Source organism: Harpia harpyja, chromosome 3, assembly GCF_026419915.1.
Source record: "Harpia harpyja isolate bHarHar1 chromosome 3, bHarHar1 primary haplotype, whole genome shotgun sequence".
Lineage (NCBI taxonomy): Eukaryota > Metazoa > Chordata > Aves > Accipitriformes > Accipitridae > Harpia > Harpia harpyja.
The window spans coordinates 41533456-41556014 of record NC_068942.1 but is presented as its reverse complement, the minus strand read 5'-3'; the positions used below and the strand labels follow the sequence as shown (position 1 = coordinate 41556014).

Genomic DNA, 22559 nt, shown 5'->3' with positions numbered 1-22559 from the left:
TACTTTCTTTACCTGCATGAAGTGAATTATTCATCAATATGAATAAGATTGATTTAAAAATAATCACTTGGGTCTCGTGATGCAGGAGTGAGTATGAGCCGCCTCCTGTCATCAAGCACAGAGACCGGAAAAAGTGTGGCAGAGCTGGAGTCTGGCCTTGCAAGCTCCAAAATCTACCAGCCTGCAGATACATGTTAATTTAGGGCTAGTATAATACAGTGCTCCTACAGGCAGTGAGTCGCTGCGCACCAGAGAGAAGAGGAATCAGGGAGGGTTTTGTGTCCCCGTGTTTGCTGCGGGGTGCTTGCTGGGCCCGCTGTGAGAGCGAGCACACACAAGATCCCTTTGAAGTAAGCTCTGAGGATGGGTGGACTGCTGCGCTCCCTGGGCCCACGCAGGAGAGCACAACCCTCTTTCCTGCCTCACCCTTCCACCCCCAAGTTTCACCTACTGCTTATACTTCCTCCTTTCCCTCTCATTGCATTTAAAATCAAACTGCAAGATTTCTGGACATGGATTCATTTTTTTTCTAGGTATATGCTACATATCCAGGCAAAGAATACTGAGCATATGGCAAGGTCACTGAGTGTAGCACAGATGCCCAAAGTAGCTTCAGGGGAGCATGGGACCTGCAATTACTTAGTTGTGGCACTGCAATGGTGTCGCTTACCTTGCTGAACTGTGTGCGGCTATGGGAAGACTGCTACAGGTACTTGAGTTCATGGGTTGGAAAGAAGCTGTTGAGATCTCTCTCCACTACCCTGCAGTATGATGGTGGCAGTGTAGAGATACTCCGAGAACTGTGATTTAATTAGTTGCAAGTGCTTTGCTTGGGGGTTAGGGTTGTTGCATAAATGCAAAACTTGTTGCAAAAAATGCAGAAAAGGGGCTTCAGTGTCCCCCCCCAACATCACAGTAGGTAGAAAAGAAATCACTCTTCATCTGCTGACTCAGTTGAGGTGCCCTAATAGGCTGCAGGAAGCAGGGAGGAGACTGCCTAATGACTGGAAATAATAGAGGGGTGGGGCAGGAGAGCCTCATCATAAAATCCCTATTCCTCCACCCCTAATCTGCATGAGGAGCTCCTGCCAGCTGTACGACTCGGTGTCTATTAACGTTGGACTTATATGCATCTGGGGCTGCAATGGGATCAAATTTAAGTTCAAATGAGGTAAGCAGAAGTAGCAATAGCAAGCATAAAGTGGGTAAAATTATCTGATATTTCAGTTAAGTTGAGCACAGCGGAGAAGCTGCTGTTTGACGTGTATGGGCAATCTATGGAAAGCGAGTTTGCTGTTCCTCAGATCTCGTGGTTGCAAGGATGGTTCTCCTAGTCTAGCCTTTTACAGAACCTCGTGGCATGTCTGCATTTTCAAGCTATGTTTTAGGGCTAACAACATTACTTATTGTGCTTCCTTAAAAAAAGGCTTCATGTCTAGGAAATAAGAAGCTGGCACAGAGTTGTGATGGGTTTGGTGGTCAGTAAAGCACCTAATAAGTGTCATTAATGAGCATAGCTGTAAGTATGGCTTTGAATGTGAGATGTTTTTATATGCCAGCCTAAAATAAGAGTTTAACATGTAGCTTAGTTTTCTTAACTTTGCCTTGTGTTGTTTTTCCTAGACTTTTACGGGCACCTCAGCACCAGCGGTGAGAACGGTAGGTAGTAATTAGCTGGCCCTTCATTAAATGCTGTCCAGTGCTGAATGTAGATCGCCAGAAAAAATGTTAGGAATTCAATGGCTCAGGGGAAAACTGTACTGCAATATTTACTGAAAACTGAAAAGCTGAGCTGTGACTTCAACTCTGTGGATGAATGATTGCCTTGGTTTTCAGTAAACTCTGAAAACTCTGAATAGTCTGGCTTCTGTTGGTGTCTGGTCTGATGCTTATGGTGCTGTGAGTAGGTGTTGCACTGTATCTGGGCTGGTTTGTATTACACCTATATTAATTTTTTAATTCCTTCCTTTTTTTGTGTTTTGATTTCTTTGGATGAAACACCCACTTGTCTTATATGTTATTCCTTCATAAGAAGACTCTGTTTAAATGGGTCTTTCAGTTGTTCTTAGTGCTCTAGTATTCCTTGTAGGCTTTCTTTGCGCTGTAATAATCTGTCATAGAGCTTGCAATTCTTTGTGTAACAGTGTAAGAACAGGTGAAACTGTAGAATAAATATGTTGTGTTCAGCCTCCTGACAAGCCGAATCTCGTCAGCCCAGTAGGAGTGGGAGCAGTGCCCAAACTTCTCTGATAGCAAAAAAAGAGCAACAAGGAGCTTTGTAAAGGCTGAACCGAGGATGAATTCTTTGCACAGGCAAATTAAAACTCCCCGGGTAATTAGCAGATGTTCATGTTAACAGGCATTAGCATAAAGGAAAATAATCAGATAAGCTGCTATGAGCCAGCGAATGGGAACAATGGCAGTGGCAACAGGAGGGGTCTGTCTTCAGACTCTTGCAATGGGTTTGGGGCTGCCAATATCAGTTGCAACTCTCTGGGGATCTTTAGTTGGAAAGATTGGCTCTTGCACCTGCTTCAGTGACCTGGGGGCTTCCCAGCCTGGTTTGTTTTGGGCTTTGGTTCCACGTGGGGGGTTGCAGTGATACAGAGATTCTCCCAAATGGTGGTAAATTTGGTCTGCCTCATGAAGGTTTGCTGTTACTGGTAGTGTCTGTTGCCTGATTGTGCCCGAGTGCCACTTACTTTCTCTGTTCAAAGTGAAATGCTGTGGTAAAGCAAAGACTTTGCAGAATTTCTTCAAAAAGTAGCTTTTAAAATGATGTTTAGGCCTCTGTGTACAGTCTCGCAGCCCTAAGGAAGTATGCTAGGATCATAAAAATTGTTAATTTTAGTCCTGTAAACTTAGCCTGTGTTTTACAGGATCAAGCTGGGTTTTTTTTGTCCTCAGTGCTTTTTACATTGTTAGTAGGTCTCTAGGTATGAGACGTGTACAGTTCAGTGGCTTTAGATTGTGTCTCTTGTCTCTAGCGTATTTAAGGTGGCAGAACTGACCTGAATATAGTACATGAAATTTAGAGTAGGACCCAAAGCCCCTTCCTTCTGCCCTGACTCTTCGAGGCTCACAGAGGCAAAAATCAGGAAGGACCTGAGCTGCTTTTTTTTTTCTTTTTTTTCCATGAAAGTTGGTATTCATGATGATAAATATATCAGCATATTATATCTGAGTTGTTTTTTGTTGCTCAATGGCTCAGTTAAGGAAATCAGCTTTCATTATCAGAATTAGTTTCAGGGCAACCCATGGGATGTGTGTGATTTAAACTTGAGTGGCCATTTAAATTAAATGGAACATGTAAAAAATTTGGTGAGAAAATGTTGGTAGTGCCCTTAAGCTGACAGGCAAAAAAGTAATTAGATTACTCAAATTGCTGTATCATATAAAAATAATACAGGTTAGCATGGTCTTGAGAAAAAGCCATGTTGAACTGTGGAAATGCTTGACTTAGTTTCTCTTCTAAGATTTGGATTTATTCAAACATGCAAGTCCAGCTGTGGAGCTGCAAAGAGGAAGAGAAGAAAAATCACATGAAAATGGCAGTCTGAAGCCACACAAGTTTTACATAGCTCTTGGAGAGAAACAGGCCTTGAGTCACCACTGCTTCATTTGTTTTTATCCTGGAACAACCCCAGTGACTTCTACTGACTTAATAAGACCCAGCTATGGGATATTTTAAAATGGGTGAAATAAATATAAAACATGTAGTACAAGGAAAAGTGTTTCTTATGCATTTGACCTTGCCTGAGGTGGTAGACATAGTAACATAATGAAATCCTGCCTGCCCTTGAGGCTCCAAAACTCTTTGAAGTTAAAAGGTGCCACATACCTGAGCCAGGTCAGAAGCAAGGCACTGATCTGTGTTTTAAATTCCTGCCACTCTTTCTGACAGGGCTGTGTTTCTTTGTTGGTCTTCATAGTTTTTAAAGTAATGGTGAGATTTCTATTCCTTTTTGAAAAGAAAACTAAGGGAAGGTGCTCTGCTCCGAATAGATCCGACACGCTGTTTTACTTCGATAACTGCCTTTTCTCTTGATGTAACTTGGGAACGTTGTATGTGTTTCACTCTAGTCTCCTCAAGAAAAAAATTCCATAAAAGACTTTTAAGCTTGGAATTTTGCTGAAATAGAGCAGTTTTAGAGCCCAGTTATGTAACTCTTTGTCATATGGATGAACACTCACATATATGAACACTCCTATTGACTTCCCTGGCACTAGATATGTAAGGATTGCGCAAGTGTGCCACAGGACTTAATTGGACTTTTATCTGACGTAGGATAGTATGACCAAGTCCTGCGTTTGCAATCTCATATATTTAAGTAGTTTCAACAGTGATTATTAAAATGCCTGGCTTGTGTTTCCGGTTTATGAGGTAACAACCATGTCTCAGACAAATAAATACAGAAGCTGAAAGTCGAAGTGTGCGTAATAACTGACCCGGGAGGCTTCTGGCCTCGGAACTTACCCAGCCTGCGATATGGTCATCATCATGTTAAAGGGAAAGATGTGGAAGTCATTGCCTATTACTAGCAGATTATCCAGTTTAAGATATGCCCCCCAGTAGTTTTTCTGTGTGACTCTAAGTTGCTGACAACTAGACTTGATAAAGCATTCAGGCACTTAAAAGTTAGGAGCTATAAGGTCTGACTTCCAAGTCTCTAGTATGGGAACGGACTCTGCAACCCAGAGTGAAGCAGTGAGGATTGATTCAATATGTTTGGAGAGTTAGATACACCAGAATGGGAATTGTAACAGCTGAGCAGGGAACCGCATAAATAGGTACATCCAGCTAACAGGGACAGATGAGCACAGAAACACCCTTCTTGGATCCTATCTCTGTGTGCCACTTAGGGCTGCAGGGAGATAACCACTTTCCACTGGAGATGCACAAAATAGAGGTCTAGATGCTTGTTCTCAAAGAGCTGAGCAAAGGTTATTACTCTAAAATGGTGTCAAGCCTAGTCGTTATAGCACTTCCCTGGGATGGGGAACTTCTGCTCAATTCCATTCTTCTGTATTCAAGGGATGCAAGCCCCATCCTTCCTGGGTAAAAAGATATGCTCCACCTCTTCTGCTGAAATAGCAGTGCTGAGTACGAAAACATTTAGGATTTATTGGGTGGGAAAGCAGGGACCAAGCGTAAACATAACAAACATGTCAGTAGATTTGGTAGGGATAGACAAGTGTTGGCTGTTGGTCCCTGTGCCTAGGAGTGATTCTTTTTACCCAATTCTATTTAAAGCATATAGAAAAGTAGTTCTGGCAGTTCAACTATATAGTCTGGGCATGGAGTGTTTTGGTTGCTTTTGATTGGAGACTGTAATCTTCCCCCGCTCCCCACCCCCATCCCCCTGCCAATAACTAGGTTTTTTTCTTTCAAAGTGTGTCTGTCCAAGTTCTCCTTTGTGGCCAAGTTTGGGATAATGGAGCAGGTAGAGGTGTGATATACTCTTTGAGACAGCTGAAATGTCCCACAGCTGACAGTTCAAGTGCTTGCAAACTGCATCATAAAACTGTGCCCTCTGCTAGAGTCTGGACAGTTTAAGATAATGTAGAACAAATGTGCTCATATCAGTGACTGCTCTGACCCTCCTGTTGCTGTCTCCCTGACCTTCAACTCCGCATCTTCAGGCCCCTTGCTGACCAAAGGGGAAGTGCAAGAGGAGATGCTGGGGATTACCCAGGCATATTTTGGAGGCTGTTCTTCATCTCTGCTGCATTTTCAGAGGTGCTGAGGTTTTCACTGGTGAGGACAAGGACCTGCTTTGTTACATCGTGTTAGTGTCCAATGTCATGTCATGGTCCCAGTTGCTCAACAGTTTGTCAAAGCATTGTGAAACACTTCAGGAAAAGCCTTGTGCTACAGCTGGAAAGACAAATCGTCTGGCAAAACGTATAGCATATATGAAGGAAACAGTAGAAAGGTACATTTTATTAGTTAACATCAGTACATTGTCTTTACTTTAGCTGCTTATGATTAATACAGGCACTTCAGATACAAAGTAATAAAACCCACGTGTTTGTGTTAGGACACTGTATTAACTTTACTAGGGTATAGTATGAACGTGGGAGTGAGAGGGTTTATGGGTAGAGTTAGTATCTATTCTTACCAACTGGTATAGATAGAAAGATTAGGCAAGTTTTTGGGCAAAACCCACCTGTTTCTGTTCTAAAACAGAATCAGTAGACACAAAGCTAAATACCAATTTTAAGCAAGTGTTGAGAGAAATTGTATCTGTACGTACATTGGTTTTGAAAGAAAGGATGGTGATTATGAAACAGAGGAGATGTTAGTGTGGGAGAAGAGAGAAAGATGTTAAGTAGTTATCTCCAAGGTGAAATAGGGAAAGAGTTAATTTCTAGCCTGAGGAATATGAAGGCATATTAGTATGAGCCATGGAAGTTATAAGGTATTACAGCATTAATATCTCTGAGGCCAAGGTGTCTGATATCTAGTGGAGTTGTGAGTTAATTCCCAAGATCATCTCTGGAAAGAGTTTTGTAGCTTTCTGCTGGGGATCAGGGCTGAAGATCAGAGATGGATCAGAGTCTTCATGAGAAGTGTCTTGTCACTGTCAGCTGCATTTCTGGCCTTTTAGGCTGCGCGTGGGAGCTTGTGCTGGTGCAGGCGCTTTTGCTGGTGCATGGTGGTCGCTTAGCTCTACTTGCGAAGCTACTGTGACAGTGTTTGGCATCCCAGAGACAGTCTGTTCTATTGCAGGCAGTCTTGTGTAAGAGGTGAGGACACCCACCCGTGTGCTGTGGGGGTGTTTATTGTGATAATAATGGAGTGCTGTTAGAAATAAGTGATCTTTATCAAATCAAACTCTCAACACCTTTTCTCAACTCATATGTGGTTTTGAAACCTGTTGCTTCTATTTCAGACCTGAAAAGGGTTCTGTGCCAAAAATTTTGTATAGTTTTTCCAACTGCTGCAGTTGGTTTTTATAAATGATATTGGCTCAACCTTAAAAACCTCGTTTTATCTACGTTCTTAGAACCTTAGGGTTACAGTAGTCTGTGACTATAGACTATAATATTAATGTCATTGTCATATTTTTTCTTTTTTCTATTTTTGAATTGTCGTGCAGAGACCAGTATCTCCTTTCAACTTGCTCACCGTAAAAATACTAAGAGTGAGGAATGCCCGGAAGGCAGACTTGCGTGAGTACTTCTATTGTTGGATGTTTCTTATAATTCTTTAAAGTAAAGAAAATATTTGGTCAACGTTACTGTTCTTGAATTGTGTAGAAGTAAAAAGATATGTTGCTGCAAGTTTGCAAGAATTATTTTTATTGTGATACTGAAATGTTGCTTTCTGCTCTTAAGTGTAAAGCGGCTAACTCAAGCAAGGGGATGCATTTGATCTCTTTCTTTTGTACCTCTGTGTATAAGATGTATTTCCTACCCTTGTGACATCAGACTTAGCTGCTGATCAGAAGGCTGCTCTTTAAATGATGAAAATTCTTATACTTTTAAGTAAGAAACCTGAGTATTCCCTACAGAATTTCTGGACAGAAGAAAGGAGAGGACTGCTGATGCAAATGTAAAATCAGCAGTAGTAGGAAAACCTATGAAAATAACAGAAGTACAAGCAAAAACATTCTATTACTTCTACAGAATTTATAAATATGCAAGAAGAGATGATAATATCTAGTGTGTCTGGGAATTTATTTAGCCTAGAGAATGGAGCAATTTAAAAGTCAGAAAAAATTAAACAGAGCACTACTGTGAGAGTTTTAAAGGAGTTTTAAGTGAGGGATAGTGAGGGGAAGCAGGAAAAGGATACCTAGAATAGACATTACAAGAGAAAAATGTCATAGCCAGATCACAGAACAAGACTTAATAGTGAGAAGAGCCCAAGACAGAAGAAATCTCTCCAGTAGGGAAGTCCACAGAGTCTGGTGGTACCCAACCGTGGAAGCCCTGTAAGGATTCACCTCTGTCTCTGCAGACTAGTGGGGATTGGCTTGTTGAACCAGACAGTGTGGCAGCAAATTTAAAAAGAAAATCCTCAGTGGGAGAATGAGAATTGCAATAGGTGGAATGAATGGTTTGTTCACTGTCCAGATGTGGCACTGACTCACCCAGGGGAGGGACTGGTTTAATTTGGAATTTTCCAATTCATGGAGGATCTTCTTCACAGCTTCTGTTCCACAGATGTGGGTCCTCGGTAACCTACCGTCCTGGGTGCACTGAGGCTTGTTCAGGTGCCTTTCAAAATGCAATTATGCTACTGAGTCACTTTCATGGGAAAATTTAAATGGTGAAACATCTGTTTAAAGAAGTTAGAAAGGCATGAAAGAAAAAGGTGAAATAAGACGAAAAGAATAAGAAAATTCAAATCTAAAGACCACAAGAATAAAATGGAAAGATGTAAAACAAAGAGGAAAAGTCCACAATATGTTCCCCAAAATCTTGCTGAACATGGCTTAAAATTAATTTTCATTTGGTACACTCAGAATTTCATGCAGCACATCAGAGTTTCTAGGGAAATCAGCTGTAAATTTTAGTTAACCTACTATATATTTTGAGACTTTAACTAGTGTGATGGGTCAGGAGTAGAAGGAAAACTTACCTGAGGTTGGATTTGGTGGTTTCTGGCAGGAGAGATGTGGTTGGAACATGTGGAAGTTGTGCTTAACAACAACAGTATTTTTGAATGAATGATTACTATCAGGGAACAAATCTTTGCTGTGCTTACTTGTGGTATGCTGGGTTACTTCTGCATCTTCCGCAATGTAATACTACTGTGCTTATGTATCTTTTTCCTTTTATTTTTCAGCTTTAAAAAATCTTCTATGATTTACTGCTTATGTCTTAATATTTTTTACTCTAGAAATGAGAGCTGATCAAACTGCTCTGTTTTATGAAATTTACTTTGTCATTTTGAAAAAGGGACTTGGTTCATTAGACAAAGTGAGAGCACCTTGTAAGATCTAAAGTTCTGGGTTTCCTATTTTTATGTACAGAAGCACACACGTTGTGGGCTTATAGTTGTATGCAAGAATTTTTATTTAACAAAATCCAGATGTTCAAATGCCTAAGTGGTGATTTGCACCAACCAAATATTTGATCTGACCAGGCAGTCACTGCAATTGCGTCTGCAAACCTGCTTGCACAATTGTGTGTGCATTTGTGTACTCCAGCAGGTCACCTGCTTATGCTTCAATTCATTGTGGCTGTCCTCAGGAGCAACTTACTCACAGTCACTCCTTACCACAGTGAATCGTACGGTCTTCATGAAGCCTGTTGGCATGTCTGCCGCATCATATTGCTTTATTACCTTGTATTCTGGACTCAAGAACAGATGAATATCATATCTTTACTGCCTTGAGATGGCCCAAATTCAGAACCTGGGCATCCCAAGGATTTGTTTAAAGTACATCTGGTAGAGAGATTTGAAAACTTTTCAGCAAGAGTATTTTCTCAGCAGAAAATTTGTTTTCTGAAGAAACTCAAATTATGGTGGAAAACCTGTTCATTTTTTTTGTCTGCAGTGGGAAGGATATTTCAGGCAGTCTTTACTTTTTCTGAGGCATTAAAAAGGCAAACATTTCAGTTAGTTTTCCTTGAAACTTCAGTATTTTCAACTATGGGAAAATATCCCTTTTCTACCTGTTTGTAATGGTAACAGTATACTGCTTGTTACAATTCTGAGTTAACGTTTATTTCCTTCACTTTAGTTTTCCTGTTTTTCTGAGAAACCATTGGTGTTCGCCATGTCAATACTTGGGGTTTTTTTTTCATATTTTCTTGTTAGTGAAGTGTTTGTGTTTAATTTACTGAAGTGAATCTTTCTTCTTGATCTTTGTTTCTCATGTTCCCATTTACTTCACCAGTGAAAAATAAATATGCTTTAAAAGTATTTCTCCCTCCTGTTGTTCCAGAGCAAGATAATTTTAATAGATTTGGGTATAGGCCTGGAAGTCTAGGCTGTGTTTTTGACCCTGACACTGATTGCATTATGGGATCTTGGGAAGTCATTCAAGTTTTTTCAATGTACTTATTTGCTTAATCCTTACATTGCCACTGTGAAGTAATTCATCAGTGTGTCTCTAGCCCTTTGAAAATGGAAACTGTAGCATTAATCACCATTAACCATTTACATTTTCATCTGCCTACACTTGTGCCTCTGCTGAACATCTGATCGGTCGTGCTCTTCTGATCAGGTTTGGCTAAGGCCGCTTTTTGGATATGCTTTCCTTCCCACAGTCATTATCAAGGTTTTGCTGATTGTGATAGCATGGTTAACTACATAATAAAAGCACAGCTTGGGAAAAATATGGCTGGTAGAAAAACCTAAATCTGTAGTTGTTACTGAAAGATAAAGAGGAAATGCATGAAGAAAATTGTACTTAATATGGTATAACAACACTGTTACAGGTTTTGAGCATGATGCAGGGATTGACTATGAGTTGAATTATTTGACCTCTTCTGACTCACAAGGTTGCTGTAAGAACCAGATGACTGCTTGAGCATTGCTAATGTGAAATAGAGAGAATATGTGTTGCATTATAGGTACTGTATCAAGCTCCTGCAAGTCTCACTCCCTGGCCTTTCTCCCTCCAAACATGGAGGGTCAGAATATGGAAGGAGCTGATGTCTTTGGTGGCACTCATGGCTTCCTTCCCAAGACATGAGTGACAGCAAGATTTTTCCAGTCTGCAGATAGAATAGTAAGAAGGAATAGAATCAACAGTAATTTAACTGTGGTACTGAAACTAATTTTGTTTTCCAGAAGGATTGCTGAGAACGACGCAACTTCTAAAAATTTTGTCAAATATATGAATGAATATGAAATTAGCACATTCTGATTTGTGATAAGGAAATTAAACTTTTCATCTTTGATGGGAGAACACTTTTTGGCAAAAAAAATCTGTTGTTCTTCATTTAAGCCAGCACTTTGATAAAGGCTTTCAATTAGTTAAGGTACTAAATCCATGGAGGAAATGCTAGAAAACAAGTGTCTCTGCAGCCCAGATTGAAGGTTGTGAGGTGTGTTGCCTGAGCAACAGAGGAGCCATCCTAGAGCTGGTGTGAGTGCATGTGGCAGAGGGCATATACTGGTAGATATTCTCATGTTTTGGCAACGTTACCCTGCCCCAGTCATTTGGATAGTCATGAATATAAAGCTCAATGTAGCATGGATAGGCGTGCATGTACTGCATGTGGAGTGCAGTGCTATTTCAAATATAAAGTAAAGTTTTAAAAGAAAAGTAAGTCTGACTAAAAGTAAAAAAGTGGGAATGAGCATGGCAAATGTGTGAGGAGGTTTCTGTTTTCCCGTGAGTGTTTCATTGTGTTATTTACTCCTCACCCTGTATATTTTAGGAAGAAAGCCCCTACCGTGTTACCTTTGTCTTATTAGGGTTAAATGTGCACAGTGCAGTAATTCTTTCTCTGGATACATTATCACTCTGCTCATCTTCTTGTTATACAGTCACCCTTTCAGACTGTTACGTGACACTGTGGCTTCCTACTGCCTCAACCGAGAAGGTACGGACCAGGACCATCAGGAACAGCAAAAACCCTGTCTGGAATGAAGCTTTCTGCTATAAGATCGACCGCCGAGTCAAGGTAGTGAAAATAAATAGTTTTCACCATTTGCTGTCTGCAGATAGTCAGTAGATTATGCAGAACTACAATAAACCAATAAGTATATAGCTAGTTTCCAAACACTGGAGGTGCTAAAGATTCCTCAGAAAAAACTCTGTTGCTTACCTCTTCCTTGGTATTGTTCTGTTCCAGCTATTTGTTACTTAAATATCTACTATATACTGAAGCAGTGAGAAGCAATTAAATGCCCTGCAGAATATGGCCCTATTATCCTATTCCCGATCTTGACATATGCAAGTGAAACCCAAGATAAAGATGACAGAAATAACAGTAAGATCAGTTAGTTCTAGGTATGATGGACAGGAAATCCTTTAAACATTCTTTATGTACCTGTGCCTGTTTTATACACTTAGAGCCCAAAGCGATAAAATAAATGTAGAAACATTTAACATAGTTATTTCAAGTTCATGAATGTTCTGCATGACCTGCTTGTCTTGTTTCATTTCCCCAGGCAGACAAGCCTGCTTCTTTGTGTACGTATGTCGTGGTTTAACCCCAGCCGGTAACTAAGCATCACACAGCTGCTCACTCACTCCCCCCCACCCAGTGGGATGGGGGAGAGAATCAGAAAAAAAAAAAAAAAAAAAAGTAAAACTTGTGGGTTGAGATAAGAACAGTTTAATAGAACAGAAAGGAAGAAACTAATAATGATAATAATAACACTAATAAAATGACAATAATAATAATAATAATAATAAAATGATTGGAATATACAAGTGATGCACAATGCAATTGCTCACCACCTGCTGACCGACACCCAGTTAGTTCCCAAGCAGTGATCCCTCCAGGCCAACTCCCCCCAGTTTATAGAGTGAGAGGAAATGGCCTCAAGTTGTGCCAGGGGAGGTTTAGATTGGGTATTAGAAAAAAATTCTATACTGAAAGGTTTGTCAGGCATTGGAACAGGCTGCCCAGGGAAGTGGTGGAGTCACCATCCCTGGAGGTGTTCAAAAAACCGCGTAGACGTGCCACTTCAGGACATGGTTTAGTGGGCATGTGGTGTTGGGTTGACAGTTGGACTTGATGATCTTAGAGGTCTTTTCCAAACTTAATGATTCTATATATATTCTATATACTAGGCATGATGTCACATGGTATGGAATACCCCTTTGGCCAGTTTGGGTCAGCTGTCCTGGCTGTGTCACCTCCCAACTTCTTGTGCCCCTCCAGCCTTCTTGCTGGCTGGGCATGAGAAGCTGAAAAATCCTTGACTTAGTCTAAACACTACTTAGCAACAACTGAAAACATCAGTGTGTTATCAACATTCTTCTCATACTGAACCCAAAACATAGCACCATACCAGCTACTAGAAAGAAGATTAACTCTATCCCAGCCAAAACCAGGACAATCAGTAATGTGAAGTCTAATACTCCCAAATCTCATTCCCTTCTCTGTTTCTCTTTCTCCTTCTTCTCCTAAAACTGGAGGGGGGATGGAGGAAAACCTAGTCTTGAGATTTTCCCACCTTATGGAGCTCTTAGATATAGAAATAACTCCATGATATTCTTAACCTCTTTTTGCAGAATGTGCTGGAGCTAAAGGTCTGTGATGAAGACACGATCACCAGGGATGACGAACTCTGCACAGTTCTCTTTGACATAGATAAACTCACTGTAGGACGTACTGTTCGAGTGAAGTTTCAGCTGAATCCACAGGTGAGCAATGGAATCGGGGAGAACAAAAGCAAATTCTTTCCTTCCATCTAACTATATCCTTTTACAATGTTTCATTGTAGGAAAAATCTACTTAAACTGTATTTTGCTGTTGTTATAAGAAAGACTTAAAATCCCTGTACGAGTGCTCCATGCTAGTTTTTGTTAAGAACAAATCTCTGTGCTAAAAATCTAGGATGGAGCTAGCTAGAACTAATTACCTGGTGCCTTAATTCTGAATCTTTCTGGCATGTTTATTAGCTTTTGGTATAAGATCTGAATTTTCAGCCGATTTAAACTGTAATATTATTAAAGCATCTGATTCTTTTTGTGTTGGGAATTAAAATCTGAAAAATGGCTGTTTTAGCAGAATAGCAGCAGTTCCTACATCTGCATGCTTATATTGCATTTAGATTTCAAAAAACTAGTTTTAGCAACTGCTTTTTCAGTATCTTAAAATTCAGTACCTTCAGTTGGCACCACGGTGGGGGGGGGGGGTCAAATTATTCTTATGTTCTGGGAATTTTCCTAAGTGCTATTCTAAATATATATTTTACGAAATATATGTAACTTGTATGATGAAAGCTATGAAGAAAAATAAGTAATATACCTTTCTTTCTTTTTTTCCCCTCTCTTCAGACACGTGAGGAGCTGGAGGTGGAGTTCACATTGCAGAACACGTGAGTAGAGTCCTAAATTCTAAATAAACTGTTGTATTCAATATAAAAATAGTCTGGAAAGCTGGTTCATATGTGACAGTGCTTCTTAAACCTACAGTCTCTGAAAGCAGTATCTAGATGTTTTCATTCAAGTCTAGTAAATTGGAATTTCAGAATACGTATTTTTAGATTTTAAATATCCGAAAATGTAATTTTTGCCCTGTTTGACTGCTACCTCTGGGGCACCAACTTCCTCCTGTTCTCTTTTTGTCATTGAATCAATACACAAGGAAGTATGAGAACAATTACAATATTCAGGAAGTTTTGACCCTTAGAAGAAGGAGTGCCAAGCCTAAATGTCTTGTGTCCCCCCTTCGTGGGGAATCTGGCTTTTCAAATCCACAGCGTTATAAAATTCTCTCTTGTAAGTTGATCTATTCAGCTCATCTGGCTACACATGAGGAGCTGTGGTAGGCTTGAGTATCAACTCCAGCAGGGAGAGGAACTAAATATTCTCCATAAAGTAAGGAGCAAAGATCACTGTGGGAGGCTGAGGACTGAGGAACCAGGAAAACTGGAGGAGCAGCACTAGCTTCACTTGGTAGGCTTGAAAGTTGTTGGTGGAATTTGACCGTTTAGGGGACATGTTTTCTTCAGGTAATTCATGCCATGGAGAAATCTGGGAGTCTGTTGCTCTAACTGCAGAGGGAGTGTGATGCAGGATCATGGGTATTCTAGTCTGTCTCTATAATATGCTTTATGACTCTAAGGAAGTTACTTGAAAGGATTTCTGTTACCAATTTGATCCATATTATTGGACTGAAAGTGTTGGTAAAACAACCTTAGAGAAGGGATGGTATTGCTGGTACCTTCTCAAGGCATTCAGGTCACTTCAGGAGGCCTAGCAGGATAATATGTTGGTGGAGGCTTTGAATAACATGTTTATTCCTGGCAGAAGGGGAAATTGGGACTTGCTGGAGAAAGGGCAGTAGCTCAGTGTTACGAGTGGAGAAGGAAAGATCTCTCAGTGTTCACAAGCAAAAAAGTCATCAGAGATAAAGCAGTCCCAGAATCTCCTATGACAACTCATGGAGAATCACCAGAGTGGATTGTTTGTTGTTTACTGTGCACGAAAACTGGCAGAAGGCCCAGCAACAGCGCGACAAATGATGCCTATCACAGCTTAGGAGTGTCACGACATCAGTAATGGCAATGGGGAAGGGAGCTCCAGTAGACGTCCCAAATGGCCTGGCTAGGGTCTTCTTTCCTTTGCAAGTTAGAGGATGGCTTATGGAGTTGGCACATAGAATCATACTCATGATAATCCTATCTTTTGATGAAGGAGGTCCAGGTAGGTTGTCTGGCTTGGATGTTGTGCACGAGTGGGTTTGCATATGGGGACAGAGGCTGGAATTTGTCTCGGAGCATGAGCGCACCAGCTCTGTGTCAAACTCTTCTCTTGGACCAATTGCCTTTTCCTGGAGATATGTTCAATAGATAAAGTCAGAAATTTAGCAGTTTCTGCAGGTGCTGTCTGAGTAGGAATTCTACAGGTTGGAAGATGATGGTTGGGACTGTACAAATAAAAAGGACCCTTGGCAGTCCCAAGGAAGAGGTTTTAAAAAGAATCACAGTCATGGGTCAGTTGCTACAGCAAGAACACACCTGATCCACTTTTTTTGATTCATAGTGTGGTAGCTGGGTGACCAATGTAATAGTTGTAGCCTGAAGAACTCCACATGCAAAGGGAAGAAATCGCTGCATCATAAGTCAGGGAGAGTCCCTATGAGGTCCCAACAGGACTGAGAAAAGGGAAGATGCTTCTCTGGGAAAATGGGCTTCTTGTTGGAAGGTGGATAAACATTTCCCCTACTATCCCTCATTTGCATTTCTTGCATATGTGTGGTGGTCAATGCTGTTCTGCCCATCAGTTGAGTCTGGAATAAAGGCATAAGCACATCTGAATTGATTAAATATCGTGACCTTGGTAGGATATTGAGAGGGGTTTTTTTCCCCTCAACTTAGAAAAGTATGATGTCAGGAGTAATTAATGAAAGGGTTTGTGCACTAAAATTGGAGACAATAGATCACATTACCTGTGATAAACTAAAGAGCCATGAAAAGGTCTGAAAGACTGAACTGAAGTAGCTGAGATGGGTCACCAGAAAGCTATGGACCAAACTGACCTCTCCTGTGTGGAACAAGCTCAGCAGGTTTTGGCAAGGGTTTTTGGCATTGCTGGATGGGAGAAGTGTTGACAGAGATTAGAGATAATTTTCAGAGGGGGAGAGCCAACCATAGTGCTAAGTAGTACAGCTAAGCATGCGGGACAGTTTCTACAAATCTGGTATTGTGATGGGAACAATGAGAACATACTTTTTTGAGGTAAATATGGCAGTTTATCTCTGAAATTAATAATTATTCCCACCAGCACATTTTGTCTGACACTATTTATCTGAAGTACTTTTTCATTCCTTCCCCATCTTCATTCCAGACTTTACCAATTGCAAAATTTACTATATTAGCTTGTTCTTTCTTTCCAGCATTTCAGATGAAAAATATCACACATGAAGTGTAACCCCAGACTAAGAAAATTGCCTGGGTTGCACCTACGATAGTGGCTTTGTCACTCCTATTTTTGTTTGCCTATTGACCTCACTGCAAAAATTGTGTTTTGTGTTACTTTTACCAAAGAACATTGTAAAAATTCTCTCATGCGCTGGTGGGCTGGATGAAAATGCTTCCTGCATTCATTCCTGTTATCTTTTATTTAAAATGGAAGAAAACCTTCATTTTGGTAGCTTGGTTTCCACAGCTGCAAGATTAATACCCTTTCTAGTTTTGCCTCACTCTTATGCCACTCCTGCAGTACCTGCAAATGCTCACCTCTCTGCTGCCACTACTCGTGGCAGACACTGAGAGCCAGACGTTTGATCCTAACGACACAGAGAGGAAGGCATGCTCCTTCCTCCAAGTGCCTTTACACCAGCAACCGAGCCAAGGCATTGCAAACGTCCGCCCAATATTTTATGGGCCCATAACACGAGCCCAGCTGGCATGAGAGCTGCTGCCCTCGAGCAGCAGCAACAGACAAGGTAAGGTCGTTGTAAACAGGTTGCTGATTTGCACACTTTAGTGCTTTTTGTGTTATTTTCTGGTGATTATCAACGGTAAAGTGTGCTTTCTCCCCTGTGTTTCCATGGGTAGGGTCCAGCATCAGCATGAGCCTGTACGAGTTGCTACAGGGACGGGGTCCCGCTGGACTAGGTGGCTTCGCTCGCTCAACATCCCCCTCCCCTCCGACTTCTACTGAAGCCCACACCTGATACTGAGGGGCCACAAGGAGACTTCTGATGAACTAAAAGGTACTTTGTGTTTCCAAGGAGAGGTCTGAGGGCCCCAGGGTATTTGCTGGGTCTGCTGATCTTTTTTGGCCTCTTCCTAATCTTTCAGATGTCCCAGGTTGAGGAGGTGCATCTCAAACAACTCTTAGAAGAATGAAGGACCACTCATCATCTCAGCTCCCCCTCCCTTTTCTTTTTTTTTCAAATGTGAAAGACAATGTTTAAAACAAAGCCCACTTAACACAAATAAATGTAAATAGGTGTACAAAAAGTTGTATAAAAGTTAAATATTAATTACTGAAATATGGCAAGAGCATGATTTTTAGAAAATAAAAGCCTTTTTTTCTTTCTGTAGTTCTGCTGTGTTATTTTGAGAAATTTCCCCCATATGTGTGGGCACCAGCAGATCTTGCTAGCCATTTGGTTTGGGCACTGCTGAGGAAACTCTCAGAGTAGGCTGAGTCTCCACCCATTGGGGGCCAAGTCTACTGTTTGTATTTGTGTTCATGGCAGGAAGTCACAGGGCCCCAAGGAGCACTGAAAGCAAAAGTTTTAAGTTGAGAAAGATGACAACCAAAGAATCTTTGAGGTGAATATAGTTTTCTTTATTGAAATAGTACCATCCCCCATGCTTCTCTTGTGTCGTCAGAAAGATCAGAAAAGTAGCCTGCACTATGTGGAAGCTACTAAAAGAAGGGAAAGCTGGATCTGACATGAAAGATTTAAAATTTTGTAGATAGGTATCAAAAAATCCAGATTCTCTGGTGAAAAGGAGCACAGTAGTCTGCCAGCTTCTCCTTTTTATATCATGCCTGACTTACAATGATACGGGCAATGCTGTATGGGAAGTTACAGTCACACAGATTCTCATATTACAGTTTGCATTTAGAGCAGTTTGATGCATACCAGGTGTTGGGAAGTGATCCCGAGGCTCACGGAGTCCACTGCAGTCTTAGGTACCCCTTCAATAGACATTTAGTGGAGAAGGATGCCCAGGGTCTCTGTTCCTGGCTTCCCCTGCCACAGGCCATAATATGCTCCCAATTCTCATAGTAAAACTGAGCTCTGCATTAAAAAAGGCCACAAATCACAAACTGTGATGGAGGACAGGAGTGTTAGTATGTGTAATGAGGGCTGTCTAATAGCAGGCTGGTTGTTAGGGAAATTACCAGCTGGTCCTGAGAAGTAGACGTTATTCAGTGCTCCAAAGATAGGCAAAATATTCAAAGGTCCCTGCCAACCTGAACAGTAAGAGCTCTTCTGCACCCAGCTCAGCTCTGTTTCTAGCTGCAGCTGAGCTCCAAAGCTTCAGAGAAAGGTGAGTGTCTTTGCTCTTCCTAAAACAAGTGTAAGGATCACCAGGTTAAAAAAAAATTAAAAAATTAAAACCATCTGTCATGCTGTGACCAGCAGAAGCCTTGAAATTTGGGATATAAAAGTTGGAAGTGCAGTGTGGAGAGTAACCAACAAGTGACAGCAGCTGGGCTTCCTTACAGCAGTGACCACAGAGGTGACACCCCAAGAGGGACATCTCAGTTGTCAGTGCTTAATGCCTGTGTTGTCCTGATTCTTCCCAGGAGCCTTCCAAGCCGTCCTGTCCAACAGTGCAGGTTCTTCCATCCTGCTTGAAGGTCATGCCTTGGACCTCCTAACTATCAGCCTAACTTAATACTTTGCTGATACCAATACCTCAAATAATACTACACTCTACTGGATATTTACTTCCATAGAGAGACATCTTTTCCTGTCTTTCCTCCTTCATTTCACCAGGCTATGCAGGCTGAGATCTTTTAATATCCACCATGCTGTTTCTCTGCTTTCCTTAATTTTTTTAATGAAGTATTTGAGGATGGTGACACCATATGTCATGTAATGTTATAACTATTTGACTACAAAGTAGTAATTAAGTGCAAAAGTTTGTGTCTGCAACAAAACTTGAGTGGTACTTAAACCCATTCCCCTGCACGCAGGCAGAAACACTGAGTATTTTTTGCCCATTCCTGACCAATGTTCCTTGAACTCTTTTAAAATACACTTTCAAAAAAAGATCCTACAAAATCCTTAAGTAAAATTTCTTTTCTCCAGTGCATAACTGGGTTTTTTTGGTTGGTGGTGTTTGTTTTTTTTTTTTTTACTGTTCTGCACTATATTTAGCCAATTCATATTTTTCTCTTTAAGGAAAATACTGATTTGGAAATGAAACTTTAAACTGTTGATGAGCTTTGAAATTCTGGGAGAATTCTTTGTCATGGGAAATTTTACAAAGGTATTTTCATGTGTGTTTATACTGAAATCTAATAGGTGTGATAAACCTCTTAAAATGGATAACAGCAATGTCATTCATCTGATTTTAAATGAAGCATATTGCCTGGTTTCAGCTGAGATGAAACATGTATCTCAACTATGTAACTATGTGAGACTACAGAGTGTATAATCCATAGCTTGTAAAATCTGAATAAACAGCTCATACTGTCTGCAGCAGGTTGAGGAGTCAATCCTTATAATTTTATGTATGTATGTGTGTTCCCTTTGGACTAATCTGTGTTACTGAGATACTGTATTAATTTACATCTGCAATTTAATAAAATGGTAAATTATAAGATATCCATAATGAGACATTGCCTGATTTTTCTGAGGGAAAAATATTTAAGAATATAAAAATTGACATCTGAAGTATATGTACCCACTTCTGCCCTGAGATGGGTAAGTGGAAACACATCTACGCATATAGTGATATATTGAAATCTCATGTGCATTTTGTAAATCACTTTATAGAGGTAAGTACAATTTCTTCTGCCGTTATGGTAATTTTTGGAAAATTGTGGAAATCTAGACAAGTGTATTAGTTTTTCAAGTAAAAAACCTTGGGTCTAACTGTGTAATGATCAAAACAATCAAGATGGATGTTAACAGCCTCCAGCTCTCCTCAAACTCAGTATCTCGCATATCAGAATTCATACTAAAGGAAGTATGAAAAACCACAGGAGTAAAAGCCCAGCTTCATATACTATCATGGGTGGATGGAAAAACTTGTAACTCAGCTCGTTGTCTAGGACCACGCTTGGTAAAAGCTTTGAGGTATTTTTGAGTGAGAATGTTAAAGTCAGAAATGTCAAAGTTAATGGGGGAAAAATAAGTAATGTGTTAACTCATATTTATCTGAGTATACTTAAATATTTATCTGAGTTGTCCCACCCATGACATTGTATTTTCCATTTTATTTTTCAGTCTGGACTATCCTGATGGCATTATTACTAATGGAGTTCTAGTGGTAATGTATATTTCTTACAATCTTTCCTGTGTCTGCATAACAAGAGTTCATATTTTTAACTCTGGAAACTTTGAGCTGTGTCCCAAAGCCAGTGCTATCATCCACACTGTCCTACTGACAAAAAGGATCTGCTGTTGTCATTAAGGATCATTGTTTTCCCATCACTCCAGTGCAGTGCCACCTCTGCAAAGCCATGCTGTGAGGCTGCTGTCAGCATGCATGTGCCACCTCCTTTCTTCTATAAGCCTGGATTTCCTACCCATTATTGCCACATTATACCCAGAACTATCAGGGGTTAATGAAGAAAGTGATGAAATACTCGTAAGAAGAGTCCCGTATCTCAATACACCTATTATTTTGAATAGCTCTCATCTTCTTTACTTAATTGTCTCTCCAAGTTCAAGCAGTTCATAAGTTGCTTCTCTTTACTTCAAACTTAGAAAAAATACCACTCACTTGCCCTCATGTTATCTGAAGACATAGTAATAGATAATAATTGTGTTGCTCATTGATCAACTAGAGGGTTTGGTTGAGAACAGAATGAATCAATGGCAATGACATTTACAGTTTTCTCAATCGTCATTTATCCTCTCTTGCTACAGGCACGTGAGGTTTCCTGTTTGGAGGTTAGAGTGGATACGGTGAAGCTGAAGCAGCAATCCACAAGTGAGGTTATTGCCTCATTAACCTATTGTTTTTGTGTTGTGATACAGTCATTATAACAGATGTTGAAAAATTAATAATCTGTTGTGCATGTTACTCTAGCTGTGTTTCATAATACCTGGTTTCGCCATGCCCTACCTTGCAGAAAGATTGTATCTGTCAAAATTCAAATTAGTCAAGTATTTAGTTCCAAGGCAAATCGTAAATTGGTTCTGAAAGAGGTATTTTTTTTTTTGGTTGTTTGAGCAAAAATAATAAACTTAAGCTCTTAAGTTTAAATGTAAAATTTTATCAAAGGGGTCTGCACAAAACGCAAACCACCACCCAATCAGGACTTTGCCTGTAAAATGTAACAGGACTCTTCACTAGTCTTTAAGTTCATTCAAATAAACAGTAGCTTGTGTAAAGCTACTTATGGGGAAAATTGTAAAAAAAATTGTGGCTGTTTTGAGATAATTCATGAATGGAAAATTGGCCTTTATGAAGAAAATTGTAGCAATGGCTGAGTTGCATTGTAAGAAGTTTCAGACTGAAATGTAACGTGGGGAGGAGAGGTTTGTGACCTAAAATTATATGTATCTTGGCCCTGATCTTGCAAAAGAACAGCATACAATCTCTCTGTAAACATAAAGGCTTTTCTGTACAAGGAACACAGCCTTTGGGTTGACAGGTTGTTTCAGTTTTGGTGACACAAGGGCACATGTCAAGTAGTCTGATTGATTTTGGGGTTTGAATCATTTGACTATTGTAGCAGACCCAACATACAATAAAACGTACACAATGAACCAGAACAGACTGACATCAAATAAATGACTCTCTTATTCAATATGAATAATCCAAAATGCCTTTAAACTGACACTTCTTTAAATCTAAATCTTGGTTTTATTTATTTATGGAAATCACATACCAAATAGCACACTACAGTATTTAAAAAATATGTGATTTCTGTATATTAATGATTTATACAAATCCACTGAGATGTTTTATATCAGTTTTCAATCTGTTTTAGCCACCCAAAGTCTACTTAATCATCGTGGTGTAAGGAAAATTGGACAAAAAGCGTGGAAGTGGATTTTACTAGTTATGTGTGTTTGCTTGGAATAGTTAAAATTCTCTTTGTTTTCTGCCTCCATGTTTAGACCAGGAGCTTACATTTACAGTGAAAGGATCCCATGAAGGAAGCCAGAAGATTTTGCTGGACTCTGACCCTAGCCTTAGGATCATCATATTTCACTGCGTCATAAATGACCAGACAAGACTGGATATCACATTACCAGAAGAGGTATGTTCCCCTTCTGGATGTTATCATTAACCTTAATGAAATTAGAAGAAGAAATTA

The 22559-nt window shown here is 40.1% G+C and overlaps 1 protein-coding gene across 1 annotated transcript in view; it reads left to right on the top strand.

Moving 5' to 3' along the window:
* The first annotated feature begins 1042 nt into the window (after positions 1-1042).
* LOC128139588 (cytosolic phospholipase A2 epsilon-like) overlaps positions 1043-22559 on the top strand; it is a 34515-nt gene continuing 12998 nt past the window's right edge. The window contains exons 1-9 of the mRNA XM_052782185.1: positions 1043-1171; positions 1624-1659; positions 7104-7176; positions 11456-11592; positions 13155-13286; positions 13923-13963; positions 20515-20557; positions 21160-21223; positions 22360-22502. Of these exons, the coding sequence (XP_052638145.1) occupies positions 1145-1171; positions 1624-1659; positions 7104-7176; positions 11456-11592; positions 13155-13286; positions 13923-13963; positions 20515-20557; positions 21160-21223; positions 22360-22502 (696 nt within the window). The 5' untranslated portion in view covers positions 1043-1144. The remainder of the gene's footprint in view (positions 1172-1623; positions 1660-7103; positions 7177-11455; positions 11593-13154; positions 13287-13922; positions 13964-20514; positions 20558-21159; positions 21224-22359; positions 22503-22559) is intronic.